At 32.3% G+C, this 22,200-nt stretch overlaps 2 protein-coding genes across 2 annotated transcripts; both read right to left on the reverse strand.

The window, feature by feature from the left end:
• Positions 1-12,430: 12,430 nt before the first annotated feature.
• On the reverse strand, positions 12,431-14,393 carry LOC133193665 (uncharacterized). Its single transcript, XM_061329620.1, has 5 exons — positions 14,343-14,393; positions 14,140-14,260; positions 13,974-14,037; positions 13,215-13,424; positions 12,431-12,775 (listed from the first exon to the last, which is right to left on the reverse strand). The coding sequence occupies exons 1-5, from the start codon at positions 14,384-14,386 to the stop codon at positions 12,510-12,512; spliced, it is 705 nt and encodes a 234-aa protein (XP_061185604.1). The 5' UTR covers positions 14,387-14,393; the 3' UTR covers positions 12,431-12,509.
• Positions 14,394-19,326: 4,933 nt separating this feature from the next.
• Positions 19,327-22,102, reverse strand: LOC133193666 (EKC/KEOPS complex subunit LAGE3-like). Its single transcript, XM_061329621.1, has 3 exons — positions 21,995-22,102; positions 20,375-20,503; positions 19,327-20,141 (listed from the first exon to the last, which is right to left on the reverse strand). The coding sequence occupies exons 1-3, from the start codon at positions 22,015-22,017 to the stop codon at positions 20,018-20,020; spliced, it is 276 nt and encodes a 91-aa protein (XP_061185605.1). The 5' UTR covers positions 22,018-22,102; the 3' UTR covers positions 19,327-20,017.
• Positions 22,103-22,200: the final 98 nt, after the last annotated feature.

The following is a 22,200-nucleotide window of genomic DNA, read 5'->3' on the forward strand; positions in this document are numbered from 1 at the left end:
TAATTTCTTTGATATTGTTTCACACATTTCACTACTTCTACTTTTTAGACTGATTTCAGTAAACCTTAGAACACGGGTAGGTAAACTTCACCAATATACCGTACATATACACTATGCTCAGTATAGTCGGATTAATTGAGGAATAACTGTCTAATTTTTTGGTTTCATGATGTGATCAATCGATTGGCTTGCGTGATAATTTGCATAAACGCCGAAGGCGTTTATGCATAAAATTATCACGCAAGCCAATCGATTGATCATCGTCATGAAACCAAAAAATCTGACAGTTATTCCTTATATTTACATGTTCTTGATTCTGCAAAGTCACGTGCTACAAGCCCCGTTTCTGTCTCTATTTGTCCCGCCCTGCACGTGATTTTTTTTCACCACGCCTTTCGATGAACCAGTAGATTTATGTAGAAATAAAGTATTTTTTTATCTCGAACAAAGACATTGGAAATGTAAATATAGCGATCTGAAGGTATGGTACATGTATATGTCAATCGTTGCAATAATTGGTCTTTTCTATTTGTATTTGATAATTGTCCATTTTGCATTGTATATATTTCACCAGTATTTTACAATTTTTATTTGTATTCTATGATTTTTCCATTCTTTACTGTATATTATCCATTTGCATTTTTATTATATACATTATACAACTTAAAATTTATACAACTATACAAATAAAAAATTATACAATACAAATAACCACTTATACAATAGTCATACAATTGGAAAATTATAGAATACAAGTGTCCCAAAACATTGAATATTGCAACGTTTGACATACCATATGAATACCTGTGATTAAAACTATGTTCTAAGGAAAATAGAATATACTTATCAAAAACTTTTAAGCCCCCGATCGTTTAGTTTAATTTCGATTTTGGGTTTCGTTTCCTTTCGATTTTGGGTTTCGTTTCCTTTCGATTTCGTCTCGCAGTTTTTACATGCAGTAAACTCTTTCTTACCTTATTGTTACCGACCTAAAGGACAAGCTCGTAGGAAAAAAAAAAACAAGATGGCAGTTAACACCTTTAAAGGATTTTGGTCCTTCTTATAATATTGCCCAATATCGCAAATTAAAATGCGAGTAAACTGGTGTGTAGATAATTTATTTTCTAATCGATAGCGCCCGAATCCAATGCACTTTTACTTTCGGTGATTTCCTGGAAGTTGGAAAAAAAATCTTTCATTTAAGAGAGAACATATATTTGTTTCTGTGTATAATTTCAGTATATAAACATCTTTTCCAGGCTTTTATAATGAAATGCACGGCTTCTTGATATTCTCTCAGAAAATTAATCATTTGATTAACCATCCAGATTTGGAACTCACTGCTGAAAGAGAAAAAGAAATATTCCGGAGAGTTTATGACAATAAGTCTTAATCAATATGCGATTAAATTGTGAGAAAGATGCGTATAATTATTTTTTTCTCATTAAGGACATGTATTATCATGGCAAAGATGGCAAACTCAAATTGTTTAAACGGATACAAAATGTTACTGTCGAAGATTTTAGACATTTAAAATTGATCTGAATGATTGAAATTCAGAAGCTAGTTTATCGAAAAATTGATAGTTAAAATTTTTGTACAAGCCCTATTTTTTCACTTGAACAAATCCTTGGTAAAAAATTATATTAATAACAAACATATTTATGCTGGTATAAACCCGAATTTTCCGAAAATGGACGTCGTTTGACTTTACCTTAATTCCTATTTTTAGAACAGGGTTTTTTCTAAAGCTAAACTTGGATGAGATATGAAAATGAAGCTTAAAATAGGCAAATGGTGACTGCTTTGGTTTTAAAATTAAAGATTGAAGAATTTCAGACACCGGTTATTAGTATTTCGAATTTGAATTTTTAAACTGTAAATCAAAAATAAAAAAGAAATCAAGACTATCTGTAGTTCTAGACTGTAAATCCCGGAACATGTCTGTCAAGTTCTGACACACTTATTCAGAATTTGAAAATATATATATATATATATATATATATATATATATATATATATATATATATATATATATATATATATATATATATATATATATATATATATACGCCAAGGATAAAAGCAGCGAATATGCACATTTTACTGATAAATATGATTTTTTTTCTTTTGTAAAAATTCACAGGTACTTGGGTCTGGGTTTATAAATATGTATCTACCTTATTGATATGTAAAAAATGTACTTAACTCTTTTTTTTAACATATCAATAATGTACATACATGTTTATAAACCAAGACCCAAGTACATGTGTAAAAATTAGCTTTTAACGCCCTATGAATAGGCCGAGTATTTGATACAAAAGACTGTATTCAGAAAAAAAAAGTCTGAAATGTATCGATTAATCAAAGCACAAAATTTTTCAGATTTATTTGTATTTTAACAATGCCTTATTCATTAACTTTCTCTTTTCATGTATATAAGCAACTTTACTTTTTTTTATATATACATATCAATAAGGTACATACATATTTATAAACCAAGACCCAAGTACCTGTGTAAAAATTAGCCTTTAACGCTGTATTAGAAACAAAAAAACTGTATTCAGAAAAAAAAAACTGAAATGTATTGATTAAATTAAAGTGACACTGTGACGGACAAACGGGAAAATTGACAACAGTAGAATTTTTGCAAGACACATGCAAATTTTGTTCAGTTCTTGAAGATATTAGGTTTCAGAAAATTACAGATTTCAAAACCTAAAAAATCGAATTTAATGGAGAAAAATAAAAGCAAAAAAAATCTCTGTATAACCCATCACAAAAATATTGCTTCACTTCTTCCTCTTTATTGTACGCATGCACTGAAAAGTTGAAGAATTTACCATGGTTTCAATTCCATAGATATAAATGTCGGATGACTGAGAATTTTGATATAATCTTCAAAAAAGATGATCATAACTTATTCCTTACTTCTGCTTGCCCCAATTCAATGTTGTTTACAAGTTTCACGCTAAAAATAAAGGACGCGTGACCTTGACATTGTTGACATTGACGATAAAAACAAAGCGATAGATACAACATCTGTTTTTCCGGCACTTACATTATGCAGTTTTTTTCTTGCTTTACAGTGCAGTTGAGTTGTCGAAACTTCGCTATATTCATATTTCACAGAAATCTTTTGTTTTGTGATACAGTTTTCTTAAAAGAAACACATGGTTTTTGACTCATTATGCAACTTTAAGGGAGCCGACTGGGGTTTTATTGTGTGAAAACTACTATAGAGAAACTCTTTTATTTTATACCATATGTACCTTACATTGACTTCAGTATACATGCAAAGTTTTGTGAAAAATCTACCGTCTGGTTATTCTTTCGGGACCATCCCAAAATACAGGTACATTTACTATAGGATTATATAGGAAAATACCATTTTTTCGCACTTCGGATTAAATTATACAAATGCTACAATAGACTTTTTGCTCAAATTATATTATTTGATGGGTAATACTATATTGTACATTTTGTGCAAGAAATACAAAATTCTACCGCCTGGTTTTCAGAGGGGGCATCTCAAAATGTCAAAATTCATGATATTTTCCTGTTTTTATGAAGTACAACAAAACATGAAAGATACCACAGATTTACATAAAAAATATTAAAAATAATTGCTAGATTCTCAATTTCCTATGTTTAAAATTTCAAGAGCATATATTTTATACTTTTTATTTTATGCCATAATTAATGACCCCGCTTAAAGAACTTCGGTTATTCATAACGTCAAAACACACTATTACGACGTCTATCTACCCATCATTTGAAAAATCGCTTTAAAAATCAGTTATTTAAAAACGTAATTAGATTTTTTAACCTGAGATTTCCTAAATTTGTTATTTTTTATAAATTATGTAAAAATAGTTGCTTTCAAAGAGTAAATACGCTTTATTTTACTATGCTGCGCGAAGTATTGCGCAATGAAAACCCCAGTCGGCCCCCTTAAAGCACAACATTTTACAGCTTTTATTGTGTTTGAACGATACCTTATTCATTAATTTTCTCTTTTCATGTAAGCAAGTTCGTTACGAAGTACAAATTGTACTTCGGGTTCGTTGCCACTGAATATATACAAATTTTACCGATGAATTTATTAGTGAAACCTACTACATATATGTAATAGTCTTTCGATATATAAATATATTCACAACTTATAGTGCTATCAATGATTTACCATTGTTTCAATGACCATTCACACAAAAGCATTTTTATGTTCATGCAGCTATTATCGTCTCGTTTTTCTTTTTAACATCATACTCGATGCTATATGATGTTCTAGAAGCTTCCGTCAATATTAAGATCGGTGAATGACGAAAATAATTTGCACATTTCCCTTTTTAATCGGTTATCGCAACGTATTTCTTTTATATCATTTAAATCAAATTTTGATAGAATACTTCAGTAATGACGTTTTATGAATGAAATATATGAAGATAACGAACAGTATTCAGACTCAAATGTCCATCAAACAATACAAAATAGGAGCAGAGCAAACACGGACCTATAAACATCAGAGGTGGGATCAGGTGCCATGGAGGAGCGAGCATCCCCTGCCGACCGGTCACACCCGCCGTGTGCTTCTTGTCATGATCGGGAAATAACGGAAAAATCCGTCGACAATTCAGTGTGTAAATAATGGCCTAACAATTTGTATGAAAAACGTCAGTCAGCATTTTACTCAATGATAAATTGTATTTGCTGACAAGGTCATTGTATCGACCTTAGAACTTACGAAATGATGACTTTAAACGAGACAGCTGATCTTCTTGTTTCATCAACTTGTTTGTCAATAATTTACCTCGTTTTAGAAATTGTACATACGTAGAGCATGCTCTTGCGTATCGAATCAACTGAGAGATATATACGCCGTATGCAGGTGATGAAGGTATATTGCTGTATAAGTAAGGAAAGTTGACGATTGTCATAAAGCTTGGTTGTTAGATTACCATTAACGTCTTTTTCAAGTAAAATATCCAAATATGAAGTGTCAGACTCTGTGGTATCTTTTATCTCAAGCTCACAAGGATATATCGTACCGACATAAGAATGGAAATAGCCATTGTTAATTGACAATACGTCGTCGATATATCTAAATGTCGAGTTGAAGGCCACAGCAAGTGTTTTCTTCTTTTCACGTACAAGATTTTGGACAAATTCTGCTTCATATGAATACAAAAAAAGGTCTGCTAATAACGGGACGCAATTGGTACCCATGGGAATTCCAATAGATTGTTTGAAGACCTGGTCTCCAAAAACCACATAGATATTGTCAATCAGAAACTCAAGCATCTTTTTAATGTCAACTTCAGAGTACTTGTGTGTACGATCAGAATGTTTTTTAACAAAATAATTTTGCAAATGACCAATGACAAGGTAAGTAAATTTACGAGTTCCATTTTTATTGAAAAAGCAGCTGTCAATGATATCAAAAAGCCTGGACTTTAATTTATCATGGGGAATGGTTGTGTAAAAATTTGAAAAGTCGTAAGTTTTTAAGCTGTTGATTTTGGTAAAATCTTGTGATTTCAAATTTTCCAAAAGTTCCTTGGAATTTTAAGTTTCCACATCTGATTTACACCACTTCTGAAATTAATAAACGATTGCTTGTTGTCAGTTTCACTAAAAATTGCCAGTAACTTAGATCTGCCAACTGAAGCCACCACCGTACACACGGTTTTGCTATTTCGTGGCTGTTTATAGAAAATGAAAGTAGACTTTTAATTTAATGTACAATACTTACTATGTGAAAGAAATCTAAATATAGTTTACGGACATCATCTTGTATCATGTGTATTCTTAGAAGAGTAAGTAAGAACTCTGGTGCTCCCGTTTCGAAGTATATCAATTTGGCAGAATTTGTACGTGTACATAATTAAATTGGCGTTTACAAAAATTTAGCGCAATCACTGGGTATAAAGTTGTTGACGAAATCATGCATTACCGCTATACATGTCCGTGCCGTATATTGTATTTATAAATGATTTCTTAGTGGTATTCATAAATTAGCGTATCGTTGTCTGCGCCAAAGCCGCTAAAATATGAAGCCCGTTTTTTTAAGTACACATTCTTTAGAGTAATTGACCAAAAAAATTTGAATGTAATGGGAACAAGCCACAAATTTTCTCTCTTGTCTCTTTTTAACATATGGATCCAAATAAATTAAGCTGTTTAATGTAAAATTTGTGTTTCCTTTATACTGATAGAGTAATTTAGACAATTAACAAATTTAAACCTGTAAATATATCAGAAAAGAAAAACATATCCAATATTTTTTAAGATAAAGTAGATCCTTATTCAAGGCCTTGTTACGTCTTACCAGTTATTACAGAACATCACAATTATATATAGGAGTTGATGTAAAAAAAAAAATTCAGAAACATCAAGTCATACACTGTATTAGCTATTGTGAAGTCAGCACTATTGTAGGTTTATAGAAGATAATTTCCATTTTTAGAAACATCAAGTCGATATGCATTTCAGAATATTTAAATAGTAACACAGTAGCCAAATAATAATAATAATAATAATAATAATAATAATAACAAAAAATAAAAAAACCCAAACTCCTTTCCCAACCGTGAAAAATCTATTTCTTAACAGGGGTCCACGTGTTCTAGAGGTGGGGTGGGGTCCAAAGTCATTTTTTATTCGATTCAGTATATACATTTAATAACTGCAAATTCTCTAAATTAGCTAGTTTTTCTTAAAAAGGATGGCTTCTTCATTTTTTTCTTTGAATGAGAACTGCAGCTTATTAACTGAAGTTCCATTAAACATTAAAACTACAGATTCTCTGACTTTGAAATGTTTTTTACTTACAAAATTTTAAAAAATCAACTTTTCCCTTTACCTGGCTTAGATGTTTTGCATGTTAATAGACTTTTGTTTAAAAAATGGACCGACAGTCCTTGTGGCTTTCAACTTGGCCTTACATCTTCTTTAATAATGCAAACAACCATAAAATTTTGCCCTACAGTTTTTTGAAACATAAAGGGATGGATTTGAATTGATGTTTAGAATGATAGATTTTTCAAAAATTGTATTGAGATTTTGATGATTTTGAACTTGAACACTGGCATACATGTACTTTCAAAAATCATTCCAATTTTCAATTTTAATTGCGTCAGACCTTTGAGCGATGAAATATCGGACTTTGATGTTGCATTCCAAGTACGATCTTAATATGATTTCCTGAAACAAAAAAGAAAAAAAAACTTGCCTTCCTTGACCTTTTTGGGGGAAAATGAGGGGTATATTATATATATATATATATATATATATATATATATATATATATATATATATATATATATATATATATATATATATATATATATATATATATAATAAAAGAAGTCTGGAGTTTGAAATTAATAAAGCGAGATATATAGCTATGACTTTTTGAGAGAAGTTAGCAATTTGTGAGATCTTGGTCTTTAACCTCACTTCCAATTCTAGGATAAAACCAAGATTAAATTCACTCTTCACATTCTTTACAAATTCTTCATGAACTTTTTTTGTCAATATATAAATATATATTTTTTCAAGAAATCAAACTATTTGGTATAACCACAGAGAAAAAAAATGTTTATAAATTCCTGCATAGGTCAGTTAGAGTACATTCAGAGTACATTCAGTTTGCATTTCCAGAATACAAATGCAGACTTATATAATAACAGTCCTTGTTTTTCAAATAAGCGTGACAAAAATCATGCAGTAAGAAGTAATGTACCTAGTACTTAATACATTTTTTCATGCAGTGCGTCAAATCTATCTTAATATTTCTTACCTAAATGTGTGAGCGACGTAGAACGCAATGAACATGATGAAGCTATAAATGGACTATAGACTTTGTTCCTAAATATTCAATAGGGGATTTTCCGATTTTGACAGTGAATGCTATTAATAGAATCTACTTTCCCTTCTTGCACATTTTACAATAATACTTCTTTGAGGGTCAGCCAAAAAAATTGACAAATTAGCTTACCTAAAAAATCTTCAGTTAGACAAGCCAAAAGAAAACAAAATTGTCAAAACTCGAAAATCCAGTTGGAGGTGGAAAGGGGGGGGGGGGGCAAGCCCCCTGATACTACGTGTTTGACAATTTAATTTGTAGCAGACGATTCTTCTTGTGTGTGTATATTACATCATCATAAAAGTCTCTAAAAATTACATGCATGGTTTTGCGATATTGTCGATTTTGGTAAGTTTTTGAAATGCGACATTACTAACTTAACGCCTTCTTGCAATACAATGTTATTGTTCAGTGCTATGTTTGAAGCCTACGCGCAAAGTAGGAAGTGTTTCCATATTGTACCACATGTGGAAATTGTCACATTAAACTATTACACTGTACTTACTTAATTAGGCCCCCTTCGTCCCAAGAGGAGGCGGTTTCCATCATACGACACTCCACCGACCGACTCGGCTCTAGGCTGTCTTTCTTGTGAGTCTGTCCAGGTGGTTACTGTGCTTCGGTCGTCGCCAGCTGTTTCTTGGCCGACCTCTCTTCCTCTCGTACTGAGAGTTCCAGGTAAGAACCTGCCGATTTATGCTAGATGGAAGTGTCCTATCCAGTCCCACTTCCGTCGCAAAATCTACTTAACTATATATATATATATATATATTCTTGTCCTGTCTTTTTCCCACTGGCAGTTCTTCATTTCTGATCTTTGTTGGCCTGTTGTCATCTGAATTCTCTGAACCGTAGAGCAAAACAAATTTCATTAATATAGGCTGACCGGACGGTTCTGATTTTGGAACTGACAATACGCATTTTTTTATCTTGAGTCCTTGCCCATCAGCTATATTTGCAAGTATGGTGGGGTCTTGTCTTGCTTCTGGTTTCGTTGTGGGATAGAAGCGCCGTTCATGATCAGTGATGTCTAGGTCATCCAGCTGTGTCTAGGGTGTTTACTGAATTCCATTGTTCTTGCCTTTTATGATTGTCTTCATGACGCCATCAATAAAAAGGATAAAGAGGAAGGACGACAGTGGGTAACCCTGTCGCACGCCTGTCTTCACTTTGAAATTGTCTGACACCTGTCCTACATTGGCTACTTTACACATGACATATCTTTGTACATGTAGGTGCACCTGGACTAGGGAGATAAATTTAGGTATTCTATATAGTTCGCCGTGCGCAGAATGAAAGAGACAGTTGGTATTAAGCTCCGGGACCAGCAGGAAGGCTTTCGTAGGAATAGGTCATTTGTTGATCAGATTGCCACCTTGCCTATCATAGTGAAACAGTCAATAGAGTGGAAATCTCCTCTCTATATCAATTTTATAGACTATGAAAAAGGCATTTGACAGTGTCGAACAGGGTACGTGACCATATAACAAATCTTTAGAAAAAAATTGAACTTAAATGCAGGTTTCCTTTACGTGTATTAAAAAATTAAAGACTATTTTATGTAAGAAATAAGATATCATTTTTAAACATCTATCGGGATATAAATACGGGTTGGTCACGAGATCAAAGTCCATAAAGCCCGAAAGGTGTTTATACGGATATAGATACGCGTTGCTTTCAACAGTGTTATATAAAAGAAAACATTTGCAAAAGTAAATACACATGTATATAAATATAATATGTATTTAAAGATATATGCAGAAACTAAAAATGACGATATTAAATTGTATTCTTAAGGATACATGTATCTACTTAAATATGGTTTAACAATCGATAATGATAATATATATGTAACGAAGAGAAACGTAGCACCTGGACTAAAACACATTTACTATTGTTCTACATACATGTAGTCATTTTTATTAGAATTATGTATCCTGGTGTTTTCTAAATGTGTACCAAGTTTTGTTGAAATCAATTCAAACTCTGTAGGAGGAGTACCATTATCAAAGAAATGGACTTTCTTTTTTTATTCTTTTTAGTTGCTATACAAAATGATAAATACATGTATAAGTAATATGATCCTCAGTATATGCCACACAATATTCTATTTCAATTATACTCTCCGAAATTAAAAACCATTGAAGAGCATTTTGTACCCAGGTGTTGTACAGTGTTCCATGATTTTTCAGAAATGATCTCCATCATCTTAGTATGTAATGTCACAAAATGTCTTTATTTTAAGAGCGTGTCTCAGAGGAAAACATGCAAAATCGTCCAGAAGGGTATATAGTACTTTTTATTTAAAACGTGATTGAGTTTCCCGGGTTCTAATTGACAAAACTATGTAGTCTTGGAGACTAGAGGTCCGTTTTACAAAAGAACTTACGACTAAGACCAAAAACTTAATTTGATTGTAAAATTTTGCAAAATTAATTATTCTCTTTAAAATTCCTATCGTAAAAAATTCTTACTACGTTCCTTTTCAAAAGATTAAAACCATTTTCAATATAATGTAAATTAAAAAGTTATAAGCAGAATTAAATTTTGGTCTTAGTCGTAATTAAGTTCTTTTGTAAAGCGGGTCCTAGGTTTTCCAACAATCTATAGAAAAACCAAATACCCATGGATACCAATTGTGCCCCATTATTAGCAGACCTGATTTTTAATGGTACAACGTATGAAGCAGAATTTATTAAGAAACTTCTAGATCATGAAAAGAAAAAGATTCCCGCTGTGGCCTTTAGATATTTACATGTAGGTATATCGATGACATTTTATCAATTAACATTTTTTTCATTCATACGTTGATTCGATATTTCCCAATTGACTCGAAACAAAAGACACCACGAAGTGTGACACAACTGCTTCAAAGTAGGGCATTTTACTACGGAAAGGCAGGATGGCAGACTAACAATTATAGGCTTTGCGATAAATTTAATGTGATGACTTCAATTTTTCTATCCTCCACTTCCCTCGTATTTTAATATGTAGAATATATATAATAAAAGGCTGCAAATATAAAACTTTGAGACTTTACAAAATCACTGCAAAATAATTGCTGCACCAGCACTCTATTCATCAACACATGTCAAAGATTTCGGAAATAATTGCATCTATTTATGAACGACGAAGTCACATGTAAGGCTGAACTTGGGACTTAAGTCTTAATATGGAGGTACAGCGTAAGTGAAGAAAAAATGTGCTTTGTAAAAATTAATTTGTGTTCTATCAAATATAATAAAATCACTGTTGGCATATAAAAGTGCATTTGAAGTATATTTGTACTATTTATCAAGTTTTAAAGAGAGCTTACAATTGTTTTTAATGTTTTTTTTTTTACTTTGACAAAAAAAAAGGTCCATGGACCACAACGCTAACCTGAGGAACTTTGGTCCTGCTATTTTTCAACCCCCTTGTAATACTTATTGTGGCCCCACCCTACCCCTAGGGGTCATAATATGAACAATTTAGAATCTACACTATTCCAGGATGCTTCGAAATAAGTTTCAGCTTTTCTGGCCCAGTGGTTCTGGAGAAGGAAATTTAATTGTAAAGATTTTTTCATTATATTTTAATGTAAAACTTTGATTCCCCATTGTGGCTCCACCCTACCCCGGGGGCAATGATTTGAACAATTTAGAGTCAACACTACATATGGATGTTTCCATACAAGTTTCAGCTTTTCTGGCCTAATGGTTCTGGAGAAAAAGATTTTTAAACATTTTCCCTATATATTTCAAATGAAAACTTTGATTCCCTATTGTGGCCCCACCCTACTCCCAGGGGATATGATGTGAACAATTTAGAATTTACACTACACCAGCTTGTTTCCATATAAGTTTCAGCTTTTCTGGCCCAGTGGTTCTGGAAAAGAAGATTTTTAAAGATTTTTCCAATATATTTCAAATGTAAAAACTTTGATTCCCCATTGTGGCCCCACCCGACCCCGGGGGGTAATGATTTGAACAATTTAGAACAGTGTTTCAGGAGGCTTCCACATAAGTTTCAGCAATTTCTGGCCCAGTGGTTCTGGAGGACAAGATTTTTAAAGATTTTTCCTATATATTTCAAAAGAAAACTTTGTTTCCCTATTGTGGCCGCACCCTACCCCCCGGAGCCCTGATTTGAATAATTTAGAATCTACACTACCCCAAGATGCTTCCAAATAAGTTTCAGCTTTTCTGATCCAGTGGATTTGGAGAAGATTTTTTAATCACCCAACCTTATTTTTGTCTTTTCTTGATTACCTCCCCCTTGGAATGGGGCTTGGTCCTTCAATTTAACAAAATTAAACTCCCCTTCACTCAAGAATGCTTTATTTCAACTTTGGTATTTCTTGAGAAGAAGTTGAAAATGTGAAGAGTTTACAGACGGACGGACAGACAGCTAGACGGACGGACGACGGACAACAGGTGATCAGAAAAGCTCACCTTGAGCTTTCAGCTCAGGTGAGCTAAAAACAGTCTCTGTATCATTCCTTCGAATTTCCATCTTCTTTCATCTGGGATTCGGACACAAAAATGGAGGCTAAGATGAGTTTTAATAAATAAATACAATTGATAATTTATCAATGTTAAATTATATATTCTGCCACCATCTATACACCAAATAGAAATAATATTATTACTCAATGATGCAGTTAAATCTGTTGCCATAACTCTGGACGGGAGTTTAAAAAGTTCATAGACATTAACGAGGCAATTCCACTCTGCATGAGCTGGGCATGGAAAGCCTCGTACTTTGTCATCAATGTATCATAACGGAACTTCTCTTCCTCCAGTTGTTTATCCACTGCGTCAGTCTCCGACAGTAGGGCGGATCTCTCGTTCTCAAGGGCGGGGATCTGTAACTGTAGGCTACTCAGTTCCTTATCGGTGGATTCTATCTTTCGTCGTAAATCTGTGACTGAAAGGGGGAAAATCAACACGAATTCTTTTAAAAGGGGTAGGGGGTACGTACTAACTTCAAACAAAAATCTGACCACAGAATTTTTTCAACAAGCAAAGAAGCAAAAAAAAAAGGGGGTGAGGTTAGAAAGTTCTTATGGACGAGCTGCTTTCCTTTTTACATGGACGAGGGGTCCTCAATTGTTTCCTGGGGATCGAGGGGGGGGGGGGGTAATTCTATAATTATTTCGTTGGTTACTTTATAAATTTATACTTATGATTTATTTACTTCATAGCTATAAATTTCATAATTCTGTAAAATACCAAGGAGAAGATCCGGACCCTCGACTACTATAAGCCGTCTACATCTTGAACTTGAGGGGACAAACAGACTTAATTCTCGAATCTCTGGCTTATCAAATCCTCACTTATTAGTTTAAAAAATACTTGATACAAACTTTGTTTGCCAAATTTCCTCTTCACAATCCTGGATTCTCTGCCTAACTTTCTGATCTCTTTGTCATATTTCTGCTTCATAAGCATCGTCTCCATTTTGTAGTTTCTATCTTCTGTTTGAGAAGAAGCGTCAGTAAACTTGATGTCCTCGGATGTTGAGGAAGATGGGGATTCCAACGTCTCATCGACATGGCTGTCCACCGGATGAAAAACTAAAACAAGCATTCACTAATTCTGCTGTTAATGCTGTCTTTATTAATTTTTAATTTGAAGTTGAAAATGATTACATGACAAACTTCAGTTTGAAAATTAATTAAAGACAATACTATTGATAAAGGTTTACAGACTTTCAAGTAATCACAGACCGCTTTCAACTTGATTTTTTTTAACATCTTCTAAAATCCGATAAAAAAGAAACGATTCATTAAAATATATGAAAGTCTCATGCAGTCCAGACTAAAATATCAATCAGATCTACATGTATTTTACACCTGTACACGATATGTATGTCTGTCTGATTTTGTTTATTGAATTTTGTTCGTGAGTTCGTTCGTTTGTTATTTTTTTGTTTTTGTTTTTTTTTTTGTGTGGGTTTTTTTTTTTTTTTTTTTTGGTTTGGTTGGGGGGCGGGGGGTGATGTCATTTTGATTTTATGTCAGCAAGAGTTTAATTTAACCACGAATACAAACACAATCTTATAATGATTTTTAATTAACATACATGCATTTTGATATAAGCTTAATTTAAAATAAATTTCATACCTTGTACAATGTTGAAACATACAAAAAGTGTTGCTGCAGATACAGCGTGTTCTGCTAAAATCTCCTGTAAAATATCGGAAATTTAAACACTATAGAGTTAATTTTCCAAATAAATAAATAGCATTAAACTTCAAAGTGTGCTGTTGATATACATGTATATACTTACGGTAAGAACATTGTCAATTTCTATAGGGGGACCAAGTCCCAATGACAGTATTGTTCCTATGCACAAAACCAATGGGGCGTACAAGCAGAATTCCTCAGTAGAAATGAGAGGTTCTGGAACCCTACAGGAAAGCGTTTACGTGAATTTTTGAATGTTTAACTGTTGAATTTGATAAATGTATTTAAATAAAACGTTTTACATACCCGCCGTGATCGTTAAAAAATTTGAATTTGGGGTATGGCATCATTCATGTCTTCATTTAAAAGTGACGTCATAAATAAAACGTCATAATCATTGGTATCGATTTGACGAAGCATCAATGCCCCCTAACATACACCAACAAGCCCCCCCCCCCCCAAAGTATCAATTAAAAAAATCTAGATAAGGCTCTAAATTCGCTCTTGAGTACATCTGGGAGGACAAATAAAGAATTCTGTAGACACGTTTTTTTTTCTTAGATTTCTTTATGTGTATTTGAAGTTTTGACTCTAAATAGGACAAAAAAATGTTTGAATAGATAATCAAGTCAAAAATAAATATTTTATTAATGTTTGAAATATGTGTCACGTAACACATGACAGACATATAACGTAACATGACAGACGTATGATAAAACTTGACATGATTAAATTACATTTCTGATGCTTAGCAATACAAATAATCTGTAAAAAATAAAATTAAACAATTCCTTAAACAATGCAAAAAAATTTTTCACTCTTACGTAGAAGAAAAAAGATTTTTAAGCTACTTTTGATGCACAAACTGATGATCGTAACACTGACAGACTCCTTTACTTAGCCAGCCAAATAAACCATAAACTTTCATTATTTTATCAAAAAGATAATGTTGCCGTAAGAAATGGACATTATTCAAATTTTGATTCCTCATAGATTTTAAATTTGAATTTTTAAAAAAATATATCTCTGCTATACGCTTTGAAACATACAAAATTTCCACCATGTCTGTCATTTTACGATATTTCTTGAGCAATACTTGTTTGAAATGAGCCAATAAAATTTATCATTCAAAGCTTATCTTTTATTCTTGGAAATTATAATACACAAGACATTATTATTTATGAAAATACTAATGAAATTAAAAAAATAAATTATTTCATATAGATCAAACCTATATCGTAACATGTACGGATGCACGTAACCCTGACAGACTCGTTTTTAAAACTGCAAGAAAACAACTACAAAATTGTACTGTTTAAGTTATAAAGACAAATTTTGCCATATGATACACTAATATTCTTAAATAAAAATACTTTTTGGTTTAATTCACTGAACGTATAAATCTGAATGCACCCGTTTGTTTCACGTAACATGAACAGACATTCGTTTTGTCCGTCACCGTTACGATAGTATTCAGGCAATGTCTGTCAATCGGTGCGTTATGTAAGAAATGTCAAATTTTAAGTGTTTATGTAGTGATGAAGAGCGTGCAAGTTCATATTTTAAAAAAAAAATCCAAAATACACCTACCAGCTGACAATATTTGATGATATGTGTTTAAAATCTAGGATAAAGACAACTTATATTTTCATGAACGTAATATACTTTGTGTAACGTAACACTTGACAGACAAACGTTCGTGGCTTCTCGGGCTCTCTCTGTAGCTCTTCTTATCGAAATGTAAACACATTTGCATAGAACACTGGAGAAAATTTAAATATTCATAACTTTTAAGTCAAATGTATAAGAAGAAGCATCTCCGAGCTCCATTCTTAAAATAGAACGTAACGCCCACTTGCCATGACAGACACAGGAAGCATCCCACAGATTTGTTAATTTCTAAGCACATGTGCTTTTCTGTTGAATCTGCGATCACTTAATTGATAAACAGGTAAATTTTCTATCAGTAGACAAGAAAGATAAAATAGTTTGCATAAACAATGGTCCATTTTATAACAATGTACGCGGTGTATTGAGTCTGACAGACGTTACGTTCAAAATATGAGAAGAAATAAATTCCTATTTTTCTGTTATTTTAGACATAATGTGCATTAAAATACTTTTGTATGTTAATTTCATCCTTCCTAAACAGTAGTGAATGAAGATATTCTGTGTACAAGGTATTATCGCCGTATATTTGACTTTTATTTTGACATGGTTGAAAATGTCCCCCTACACGTGCGTAATTCTAGTGGAATTATCAAATTCATTTCAAGAAAAAAAAAGTAAGTTGATGAAAAAATCTGCTTATTTTATCTTTTTTATATATTTGCAATACACTTTTCAGTATAAAACATTTCTTATTTCAATTTTTTAAATAATTTATTTTATATTCCTCTTGTTACAATCATATAGGTCAAGATGTACTCAAGAGCGAATTTAGAGCCATAAATGATTTGAACCCTTCTAAATAAATTCTTTTGTAATTTTTAAGCCCCGTTTCTTCTCACTATAACCCCTTTTTTTCTCTCTCCATGCGTTTATAAATGAAAATTCTACAGCATATGACCCCCCACCCCCCACCCCCACCCCACCCCAATTAATAAATACATGTAAATAAAAAGTGAAATAAGATAAAAATATATAAAATAAAATAAGATCTTTAAAAAACTTAAGCTTGAGAAATATTATAGGCTAAGAGAAACGAAATAGGACTTATCTACATAAGAAATTAGAAAGGATTAAAATCAGTCAGAAACATATCTTCTGCATGACTTAGGCGGATTATGATTTAATTTAGTCGAAAATTATTCATTCGAGATGAATATTTTTTTAAGATGGCTAAGCTAAAAATGCAATCTAATTGCATGAAATTATAATTAGATGTTCGAAAACTCTACCGCTTCGCGGATTCGGAAAATTAAATTTCATAATTAGATTAGGAAAAAAAGGGTGATTACATGTGAAAGCCATAGAGATGGTCAGTCATTATATTACACTACATGTATTATACTATAAAGATATTCAAAACATTGTACATGAAATACTGATAAAAGTTACAGGAACACAACAGTGGAAATTATACAGATCGACACGGTACATTCAGATATTATTTTTGGTTGTGTATTTAAATCCCTTGATATCGCGCCTGATGGTAAACTAAGCTTATCCAATGATTTATTGCATGCATGCAAAATAGTTCGCCCAAATGAAATATTAATTTTTTCTTTATAATTCAAGAAAGGGCATTTGAAAAGTCCGCCCAATTAATGCAGCCGATTGCTCTGATCGTGGGGAATGTTGGCTGTTCAAAGCCTCTTATTTTGTACCACAATAAAGCCGAGGAATCATTCTAAACAATAGGATTTTTATACAATGAACAATGCAGGTTATTTGATGCGTATTTTTTTTTTTTTTACAGTAATTGATTATTTACCTAAAAAGATAAATGACGGGATAAAGTGTGGCAAAACGTCTTGTTTAATAATGTATGAATTTTTTTTTTTTTTGTTAAAAATGCAAGAATCTGAGCAGAATTTACACATGCATTTTTGACTTGTTTTCCTATTTTTAGATTCCTGAAGTCCCAAGTTAAATAGCACTTAGTGACAACTATAATGAGGTATGGCCCCAGAGTCGGGACAGAAATAGAAGTGATGTTCGGTTTCCTCTAAAATTAGATATCGGTTTTTCCTATCTGAAAAGCGGTATATATAATCACAAATGTATATATAGTGACTGGGATGGCCGTCCTTCCGTCAGTTACCCTTGCATGGGAGGTACGCAGTCATCTTTTATCCGCAACTCCTCCTATATATCTCTGAATAAAATTTAATGAGACTTTCATAGAATCTTTGTTACATCATTGCCATTGCGCACATCATATTTGGGGTTTTCCATAGCAAAATATGGACATATGGAGGTATACTATAATCTCTTAATCTTATCCGTGGCAACTCCTCCTATATCAATGTATAAAATTTAATCAGTGAGGCCTTCTTTAAAAATTGTTTGGTTGCCCTTTCTCAACCGACTAGCTAAAAATGGCCCGACTCAAAACTTTTTTTTAACCTCCAGGAAATAATTATTTTTTATGCAATCTGGAAAATAAATTTTGAAAATTCAGCATTGAAATTGAAATTTTCTGAGAAAAATTAATTTCTCACCTATATACCGACCCAATTTTTTGTTCTGCATGAGTCGAGAGAGAGAGCAAACAAACATTATTTTAAAGTTGGCCCGAGACATTTCACAGAATCATCTTTACAGAGTGCTATTTTCCACCACCTATTTTACGTTTTGATCAGATATTTGGGGTTTCCTATATCAAAACATGAAGGATACCATTCTTGCCATAATGTGGGGGTGGGGTACCCATCTCTTATCCACAACGCTTCCTATACATGTACCACCGACTTAAATTTAACGAGACTTGGGAAAAAAAATCACAGAATCTTTACTGTGCACGCACTTCCTATTTTATATTTTGATTGGACAGATTTTTGTTTTGGAATTGAAAATTGGGGGGAAACAAATTCTTACCTACCTACCGACTCAAATTTTTCATCCTGAGTCGGGAGAGGGCAAACAATCATTATTTTAAAGTTGGCCTTATCGTGATATTATTTCCCGTGTTTCTTTGGTCTCTCCACTCCAAACTATCTGTAAATTGTGAATAAAATTCATTATATATATATTCTGTATGTCTAAGTGTATTTCTATAATCATTGTTCCTTTGTATAATATTGTCCCTCATGAGCCCCAACATGTAATTAGTAAATGAAATGTTTAATTATCATAATTGTAAAGATTTATAGCATCCTCCAGTTCCCTTATTTCAATCTAAAAGAGCTTCCTACGGACAAGCATTGGCTTTTTATTAGTAGACCACTAATTTTCGCAAGATTAATTTTCACCGTTTTCGTGGCATGAAGAGACCTATAAAGTCACGTCGTCAACAAAGTCACTCTACACCATCGGCTCAAACATTGCTCTGAAAGAGGAACGAATGACAATTCTGCCTAGGAGATTGCCTCAAAGTGTTAAAATTTCAAACTACAGTATCGTGTTTATTTCTTCAACCACAAAATCAAATTTTCATGACACAGTCTTTCTTTTGCAAACCACAAAAATTGGACTCCATTAAAAATAAGGGGGTTTACAGTGTGATGTTCACTTTTTCAAAGCCAAAGTACTTTCTGTCCTCTTCCAACTAAGCACTTTTAGACAGCTAGCTGTTTTATTTCAGCCCCCCCCCCCCCCCTTAATATTAATGTTTCCTTCAAAGGAATTTACATACATGTAGGTTTATTAAAATACAGAAAATATCACTGATACAGTTAGGTAGATGCAGGTCTGCATAACAAAGCACATAGTTACATCATGTGCATGAACTTTATAATTGTTTCTATAAATTTATTTTAAAATGTTTATATATAAAAAGATATTTTTTTAAAGATATGTAAATATGCAATATATTTTCAATTCATCTAGTACAGTACCTGACAGACAGGTAATTTAATAAAAAAAACTATTACACTGTACATGTACATACTATATAATACTAAAAAAAAGTCTCTTTCATCACAGATACTTCATATTTTAAAACATTTTCTTTATGATTAACAAAAAATCTATACTATAAAAATTTTTATAGTATAGAATTTTTTTAATTATAAAGAAAATGTTAAAAATGTCAAGTACCTGTGTCCTTCATATACATAACATATGCAGCATTTTCAATTCCTGTCATAACTCACTTTAGGGTACTAAAAATACAATGCTAGGGCCAAACATTAAACAAATTTTCAAAACTAGGATGTTTTGTTACTTGTACATCTCTACAGAGCCTGATAAATTTGTAAGGTTGGAATGAACTTTATACATCTTTGAAGTCTTCATGCAATCTCTCTCTCTAGACCATGTGTGACACATTTTAAAACAATGTTAATTAATATCATAATGATAATAAAAACACATGGTCAGGACTTTGGTTTCTTCTGAGGAGGTCCAAATCGCTCCATAGTCTGAATCACCAGATTTAGATGGTCAAAAAAAGAGTTGACACCCACTCTCATCATACGAGCTTCCAGAGCTTCAAAATGTCTGCAAAATAGTAAAGACATTATTTCAAAATAAATTCCAGAATTATCATCTAAACTAGTTTGTGTTATATATGTTTCTCTTGGATAAAGGGAGGGAACTGCAAGTACACAAATCTGGACTGTTCTAGGGACATAATTCTACTTCTATATAAATTATTTAGATTGCTTGTTGACATTTTCCAGCTGGGATAATATTTCATGCTTTTTGAAATTTGGAAGATCAAAAAATCTTACACATTGAGCAAATTTCCTTTCACTGTGAGTTCTTTCTTTACGCCACCCCTTTTAGGCTCGGAGTCCACACTGAGTGTTCCGTAGGCAATCTGTGCTTCATCCTCTGTTGGAAATGGTACACTTAAATCACTGCAAAAAAAGGCAAGTGTGCATGAGTAAGATTTAAAAAAATCTACCTCTTAAATGGGTTTCCCCTTCAAGTCATATGATTTAAAGCTTTGAAACCAAAGTGATCATAATACTTAAATATGTTTAGCAAGAAAATCTTTTTATCTCCCCCCCCCCCTTTTTTGATGTCTCTTTGCTATCTAAATTGGCAATTAACTGTTCACAGTAGAAAAACAAAATTTTTGACTTTTCATAAAAATATATAAACCAACCCCTGTATTGTATTATGATAATCACTCTCTTGAAGAAGTAAAAGAATAAAATTTCCTTAGAACAATCATAGACCACAAAGGTAGTTTAAATGTAGGAATACATGAGCTGTCTAAGAAGGGCTTAAAAGTAATATTCGCCCACAGAAATATTTTCTCCAATTTCATTAAGTAACTGGAAAATATGTTTTGTAAAAATATTTCACACTCTTGTTTGTCCCACTTTATGCTAGCAATGAAAAAATAAAATAATAACTCATACGATAATCTAGCTTTACAAGAAAAAATCTGTCCCTATGAAAAAATATTTTCATTTCCAATGTCTTTGTCCGAGATAAAATTTCAAAAAGTAAAAATACTTTATTTCTACATAAATCTACTGGTTCATCGATAGGCGTGGTGAAAAAAAAAAAAAAAAAACATGTGGGGTGGGACAAATAGAGACAGAAGCGGGGCTTGTAGCACATGAATTTGCAGAATCAAGAGCATGTAAATATAAGGAATAACTGTCAAATTTTTTGGTTTCATGACAATGATCAATTGATTGGCTTGCGTGATAATTTTATGCATAAACGCCTTCGGCGTTTATGCAAATTATCACGCAAGCCAATCGATTGATCACATCATGAAACCAAAAAATTAGACAGTTATTCCTTAAGTACATGCTAAATATTGTAAAACAGTTCTAGAACTCAACAAATCAGCATGCAATATTTCATCATTGTGTGAACTAGGTAGATGTCCTGTTTCTTCTTTCATTAAAACCCAAGTTATGATGCACTTTGTATTATTAAAACTCTTGTAAGAATATCAACCCCTTGTTATATAACTTGTCCTGATCTGTTGAATACTGTAGTAGTTGACGTTTTTTTTCTTTTTTGGTTAAGTTGACATATTTGGTTTGAGTTGACTTGGTTATGAGTGGGTCAGGTTATGAGTTGACTAGAAACCATACTATCAATAAGGAAAATAATTTAAATAGCAATGACTACAAGAACAAAGATAAAAAAAAAAAATGTCAAAATTCGAAAAAAAAGAACAGTTGAAGTAAATTGTAAAAGTTAACTATAAACACTTAACTACTGAAAAAATAACTAAATTTACAGAAAACTCCAAATTATACTCGTATGTAGTAAAAATAAAAATAGGCAAACGTGTACCAGCTAGATTCTACATGTGCATCTTGTCTTTGTTTGCTAAATAATAATTAAAAATACACTTTCGACTAAAACCAAACACTCACACTTTCAACTTTTCCTCTGTCATTTTTTAAAAACTTTAGCTGAGCCCCTAAAGTAGTTAAATTTGCAGAAAAATGGCGGTCGCTAAGTACATCTACATGAGTCGGTTTTTCACATTTTTGCCTTTTAAAGTGAAAGTGAAACCGGAAATCTGTTTCACGCATGGGCAATCTTCCCATGACAAATAACTTCCGATAGATCGTGTCAG

This window comes from Saccostrea echinata, unplaced genomic scaffold (assembly GCF_033153115.1).
Source record: "Saccostrea echinata isolate AGI-Se365-2 ecotype Australia unplaced genomic scaffold, CSIRO_AGI_Sech_v1 ptg000028l, whole genome shotgun sequence".
NCBI classification, from domain to species: domain Eukaryota; kingdom Metazoa; phylum Mollusca; class Bivalvia; order Ostreida; family Ostreidae; genus Saccostrea; species Saccostrea echinata.

What these genes read in the sequence shown, in the direction of transcription:
- LOC133193666 (XM_061329621.1), bottom strand. Translation starts at nt 22,017, where the DNA reads ATGACAGAGGAAAAGTTGAAAGT. An exon ending in ACAGAGGAAAAGTTGAAAGT is followed by an intron (nt 20,504 to 21,994) that starts GTGAGTGTTTGG and finishes CTTTTTTTGCAG; the next exon opens with TGATTTAAGTGTACCATTTC. An exon ending in AAAGGAAATTTGCTCAATGT is followed by an intron (nt 20,142 to 20,374) that starts GTAAGATTTTTT and finishes ACTATTTTGCAG; the next exon opens with ACATTTTGAAGCTCTGGAAG.
- LOC133193665 (XM_061329620.1), bottom strand. Translation starts at nt 14,386, where the DNA reads ATGATGCCATACCCCAAATTCAAATTTTTTAACGATCACGGCGG. An exon ending in AAATTGACAATGTTCTTACC is followed by an intron (nt 14,038 to 14,139) that starts GTAAGTATATAC and finishes GATATTTTACAG; the next exon opens with GAGATTTTAGCAGAACACGC. An exon ending in ATGTTTCAACATTGTACAAG is followed by an intron (nt 13,425 to 13,973) that starts GTATGAAATTTA and finishes TGCTTGTTTTAG; the next exon opens with TTTTTCATCCGGTGGACAGC.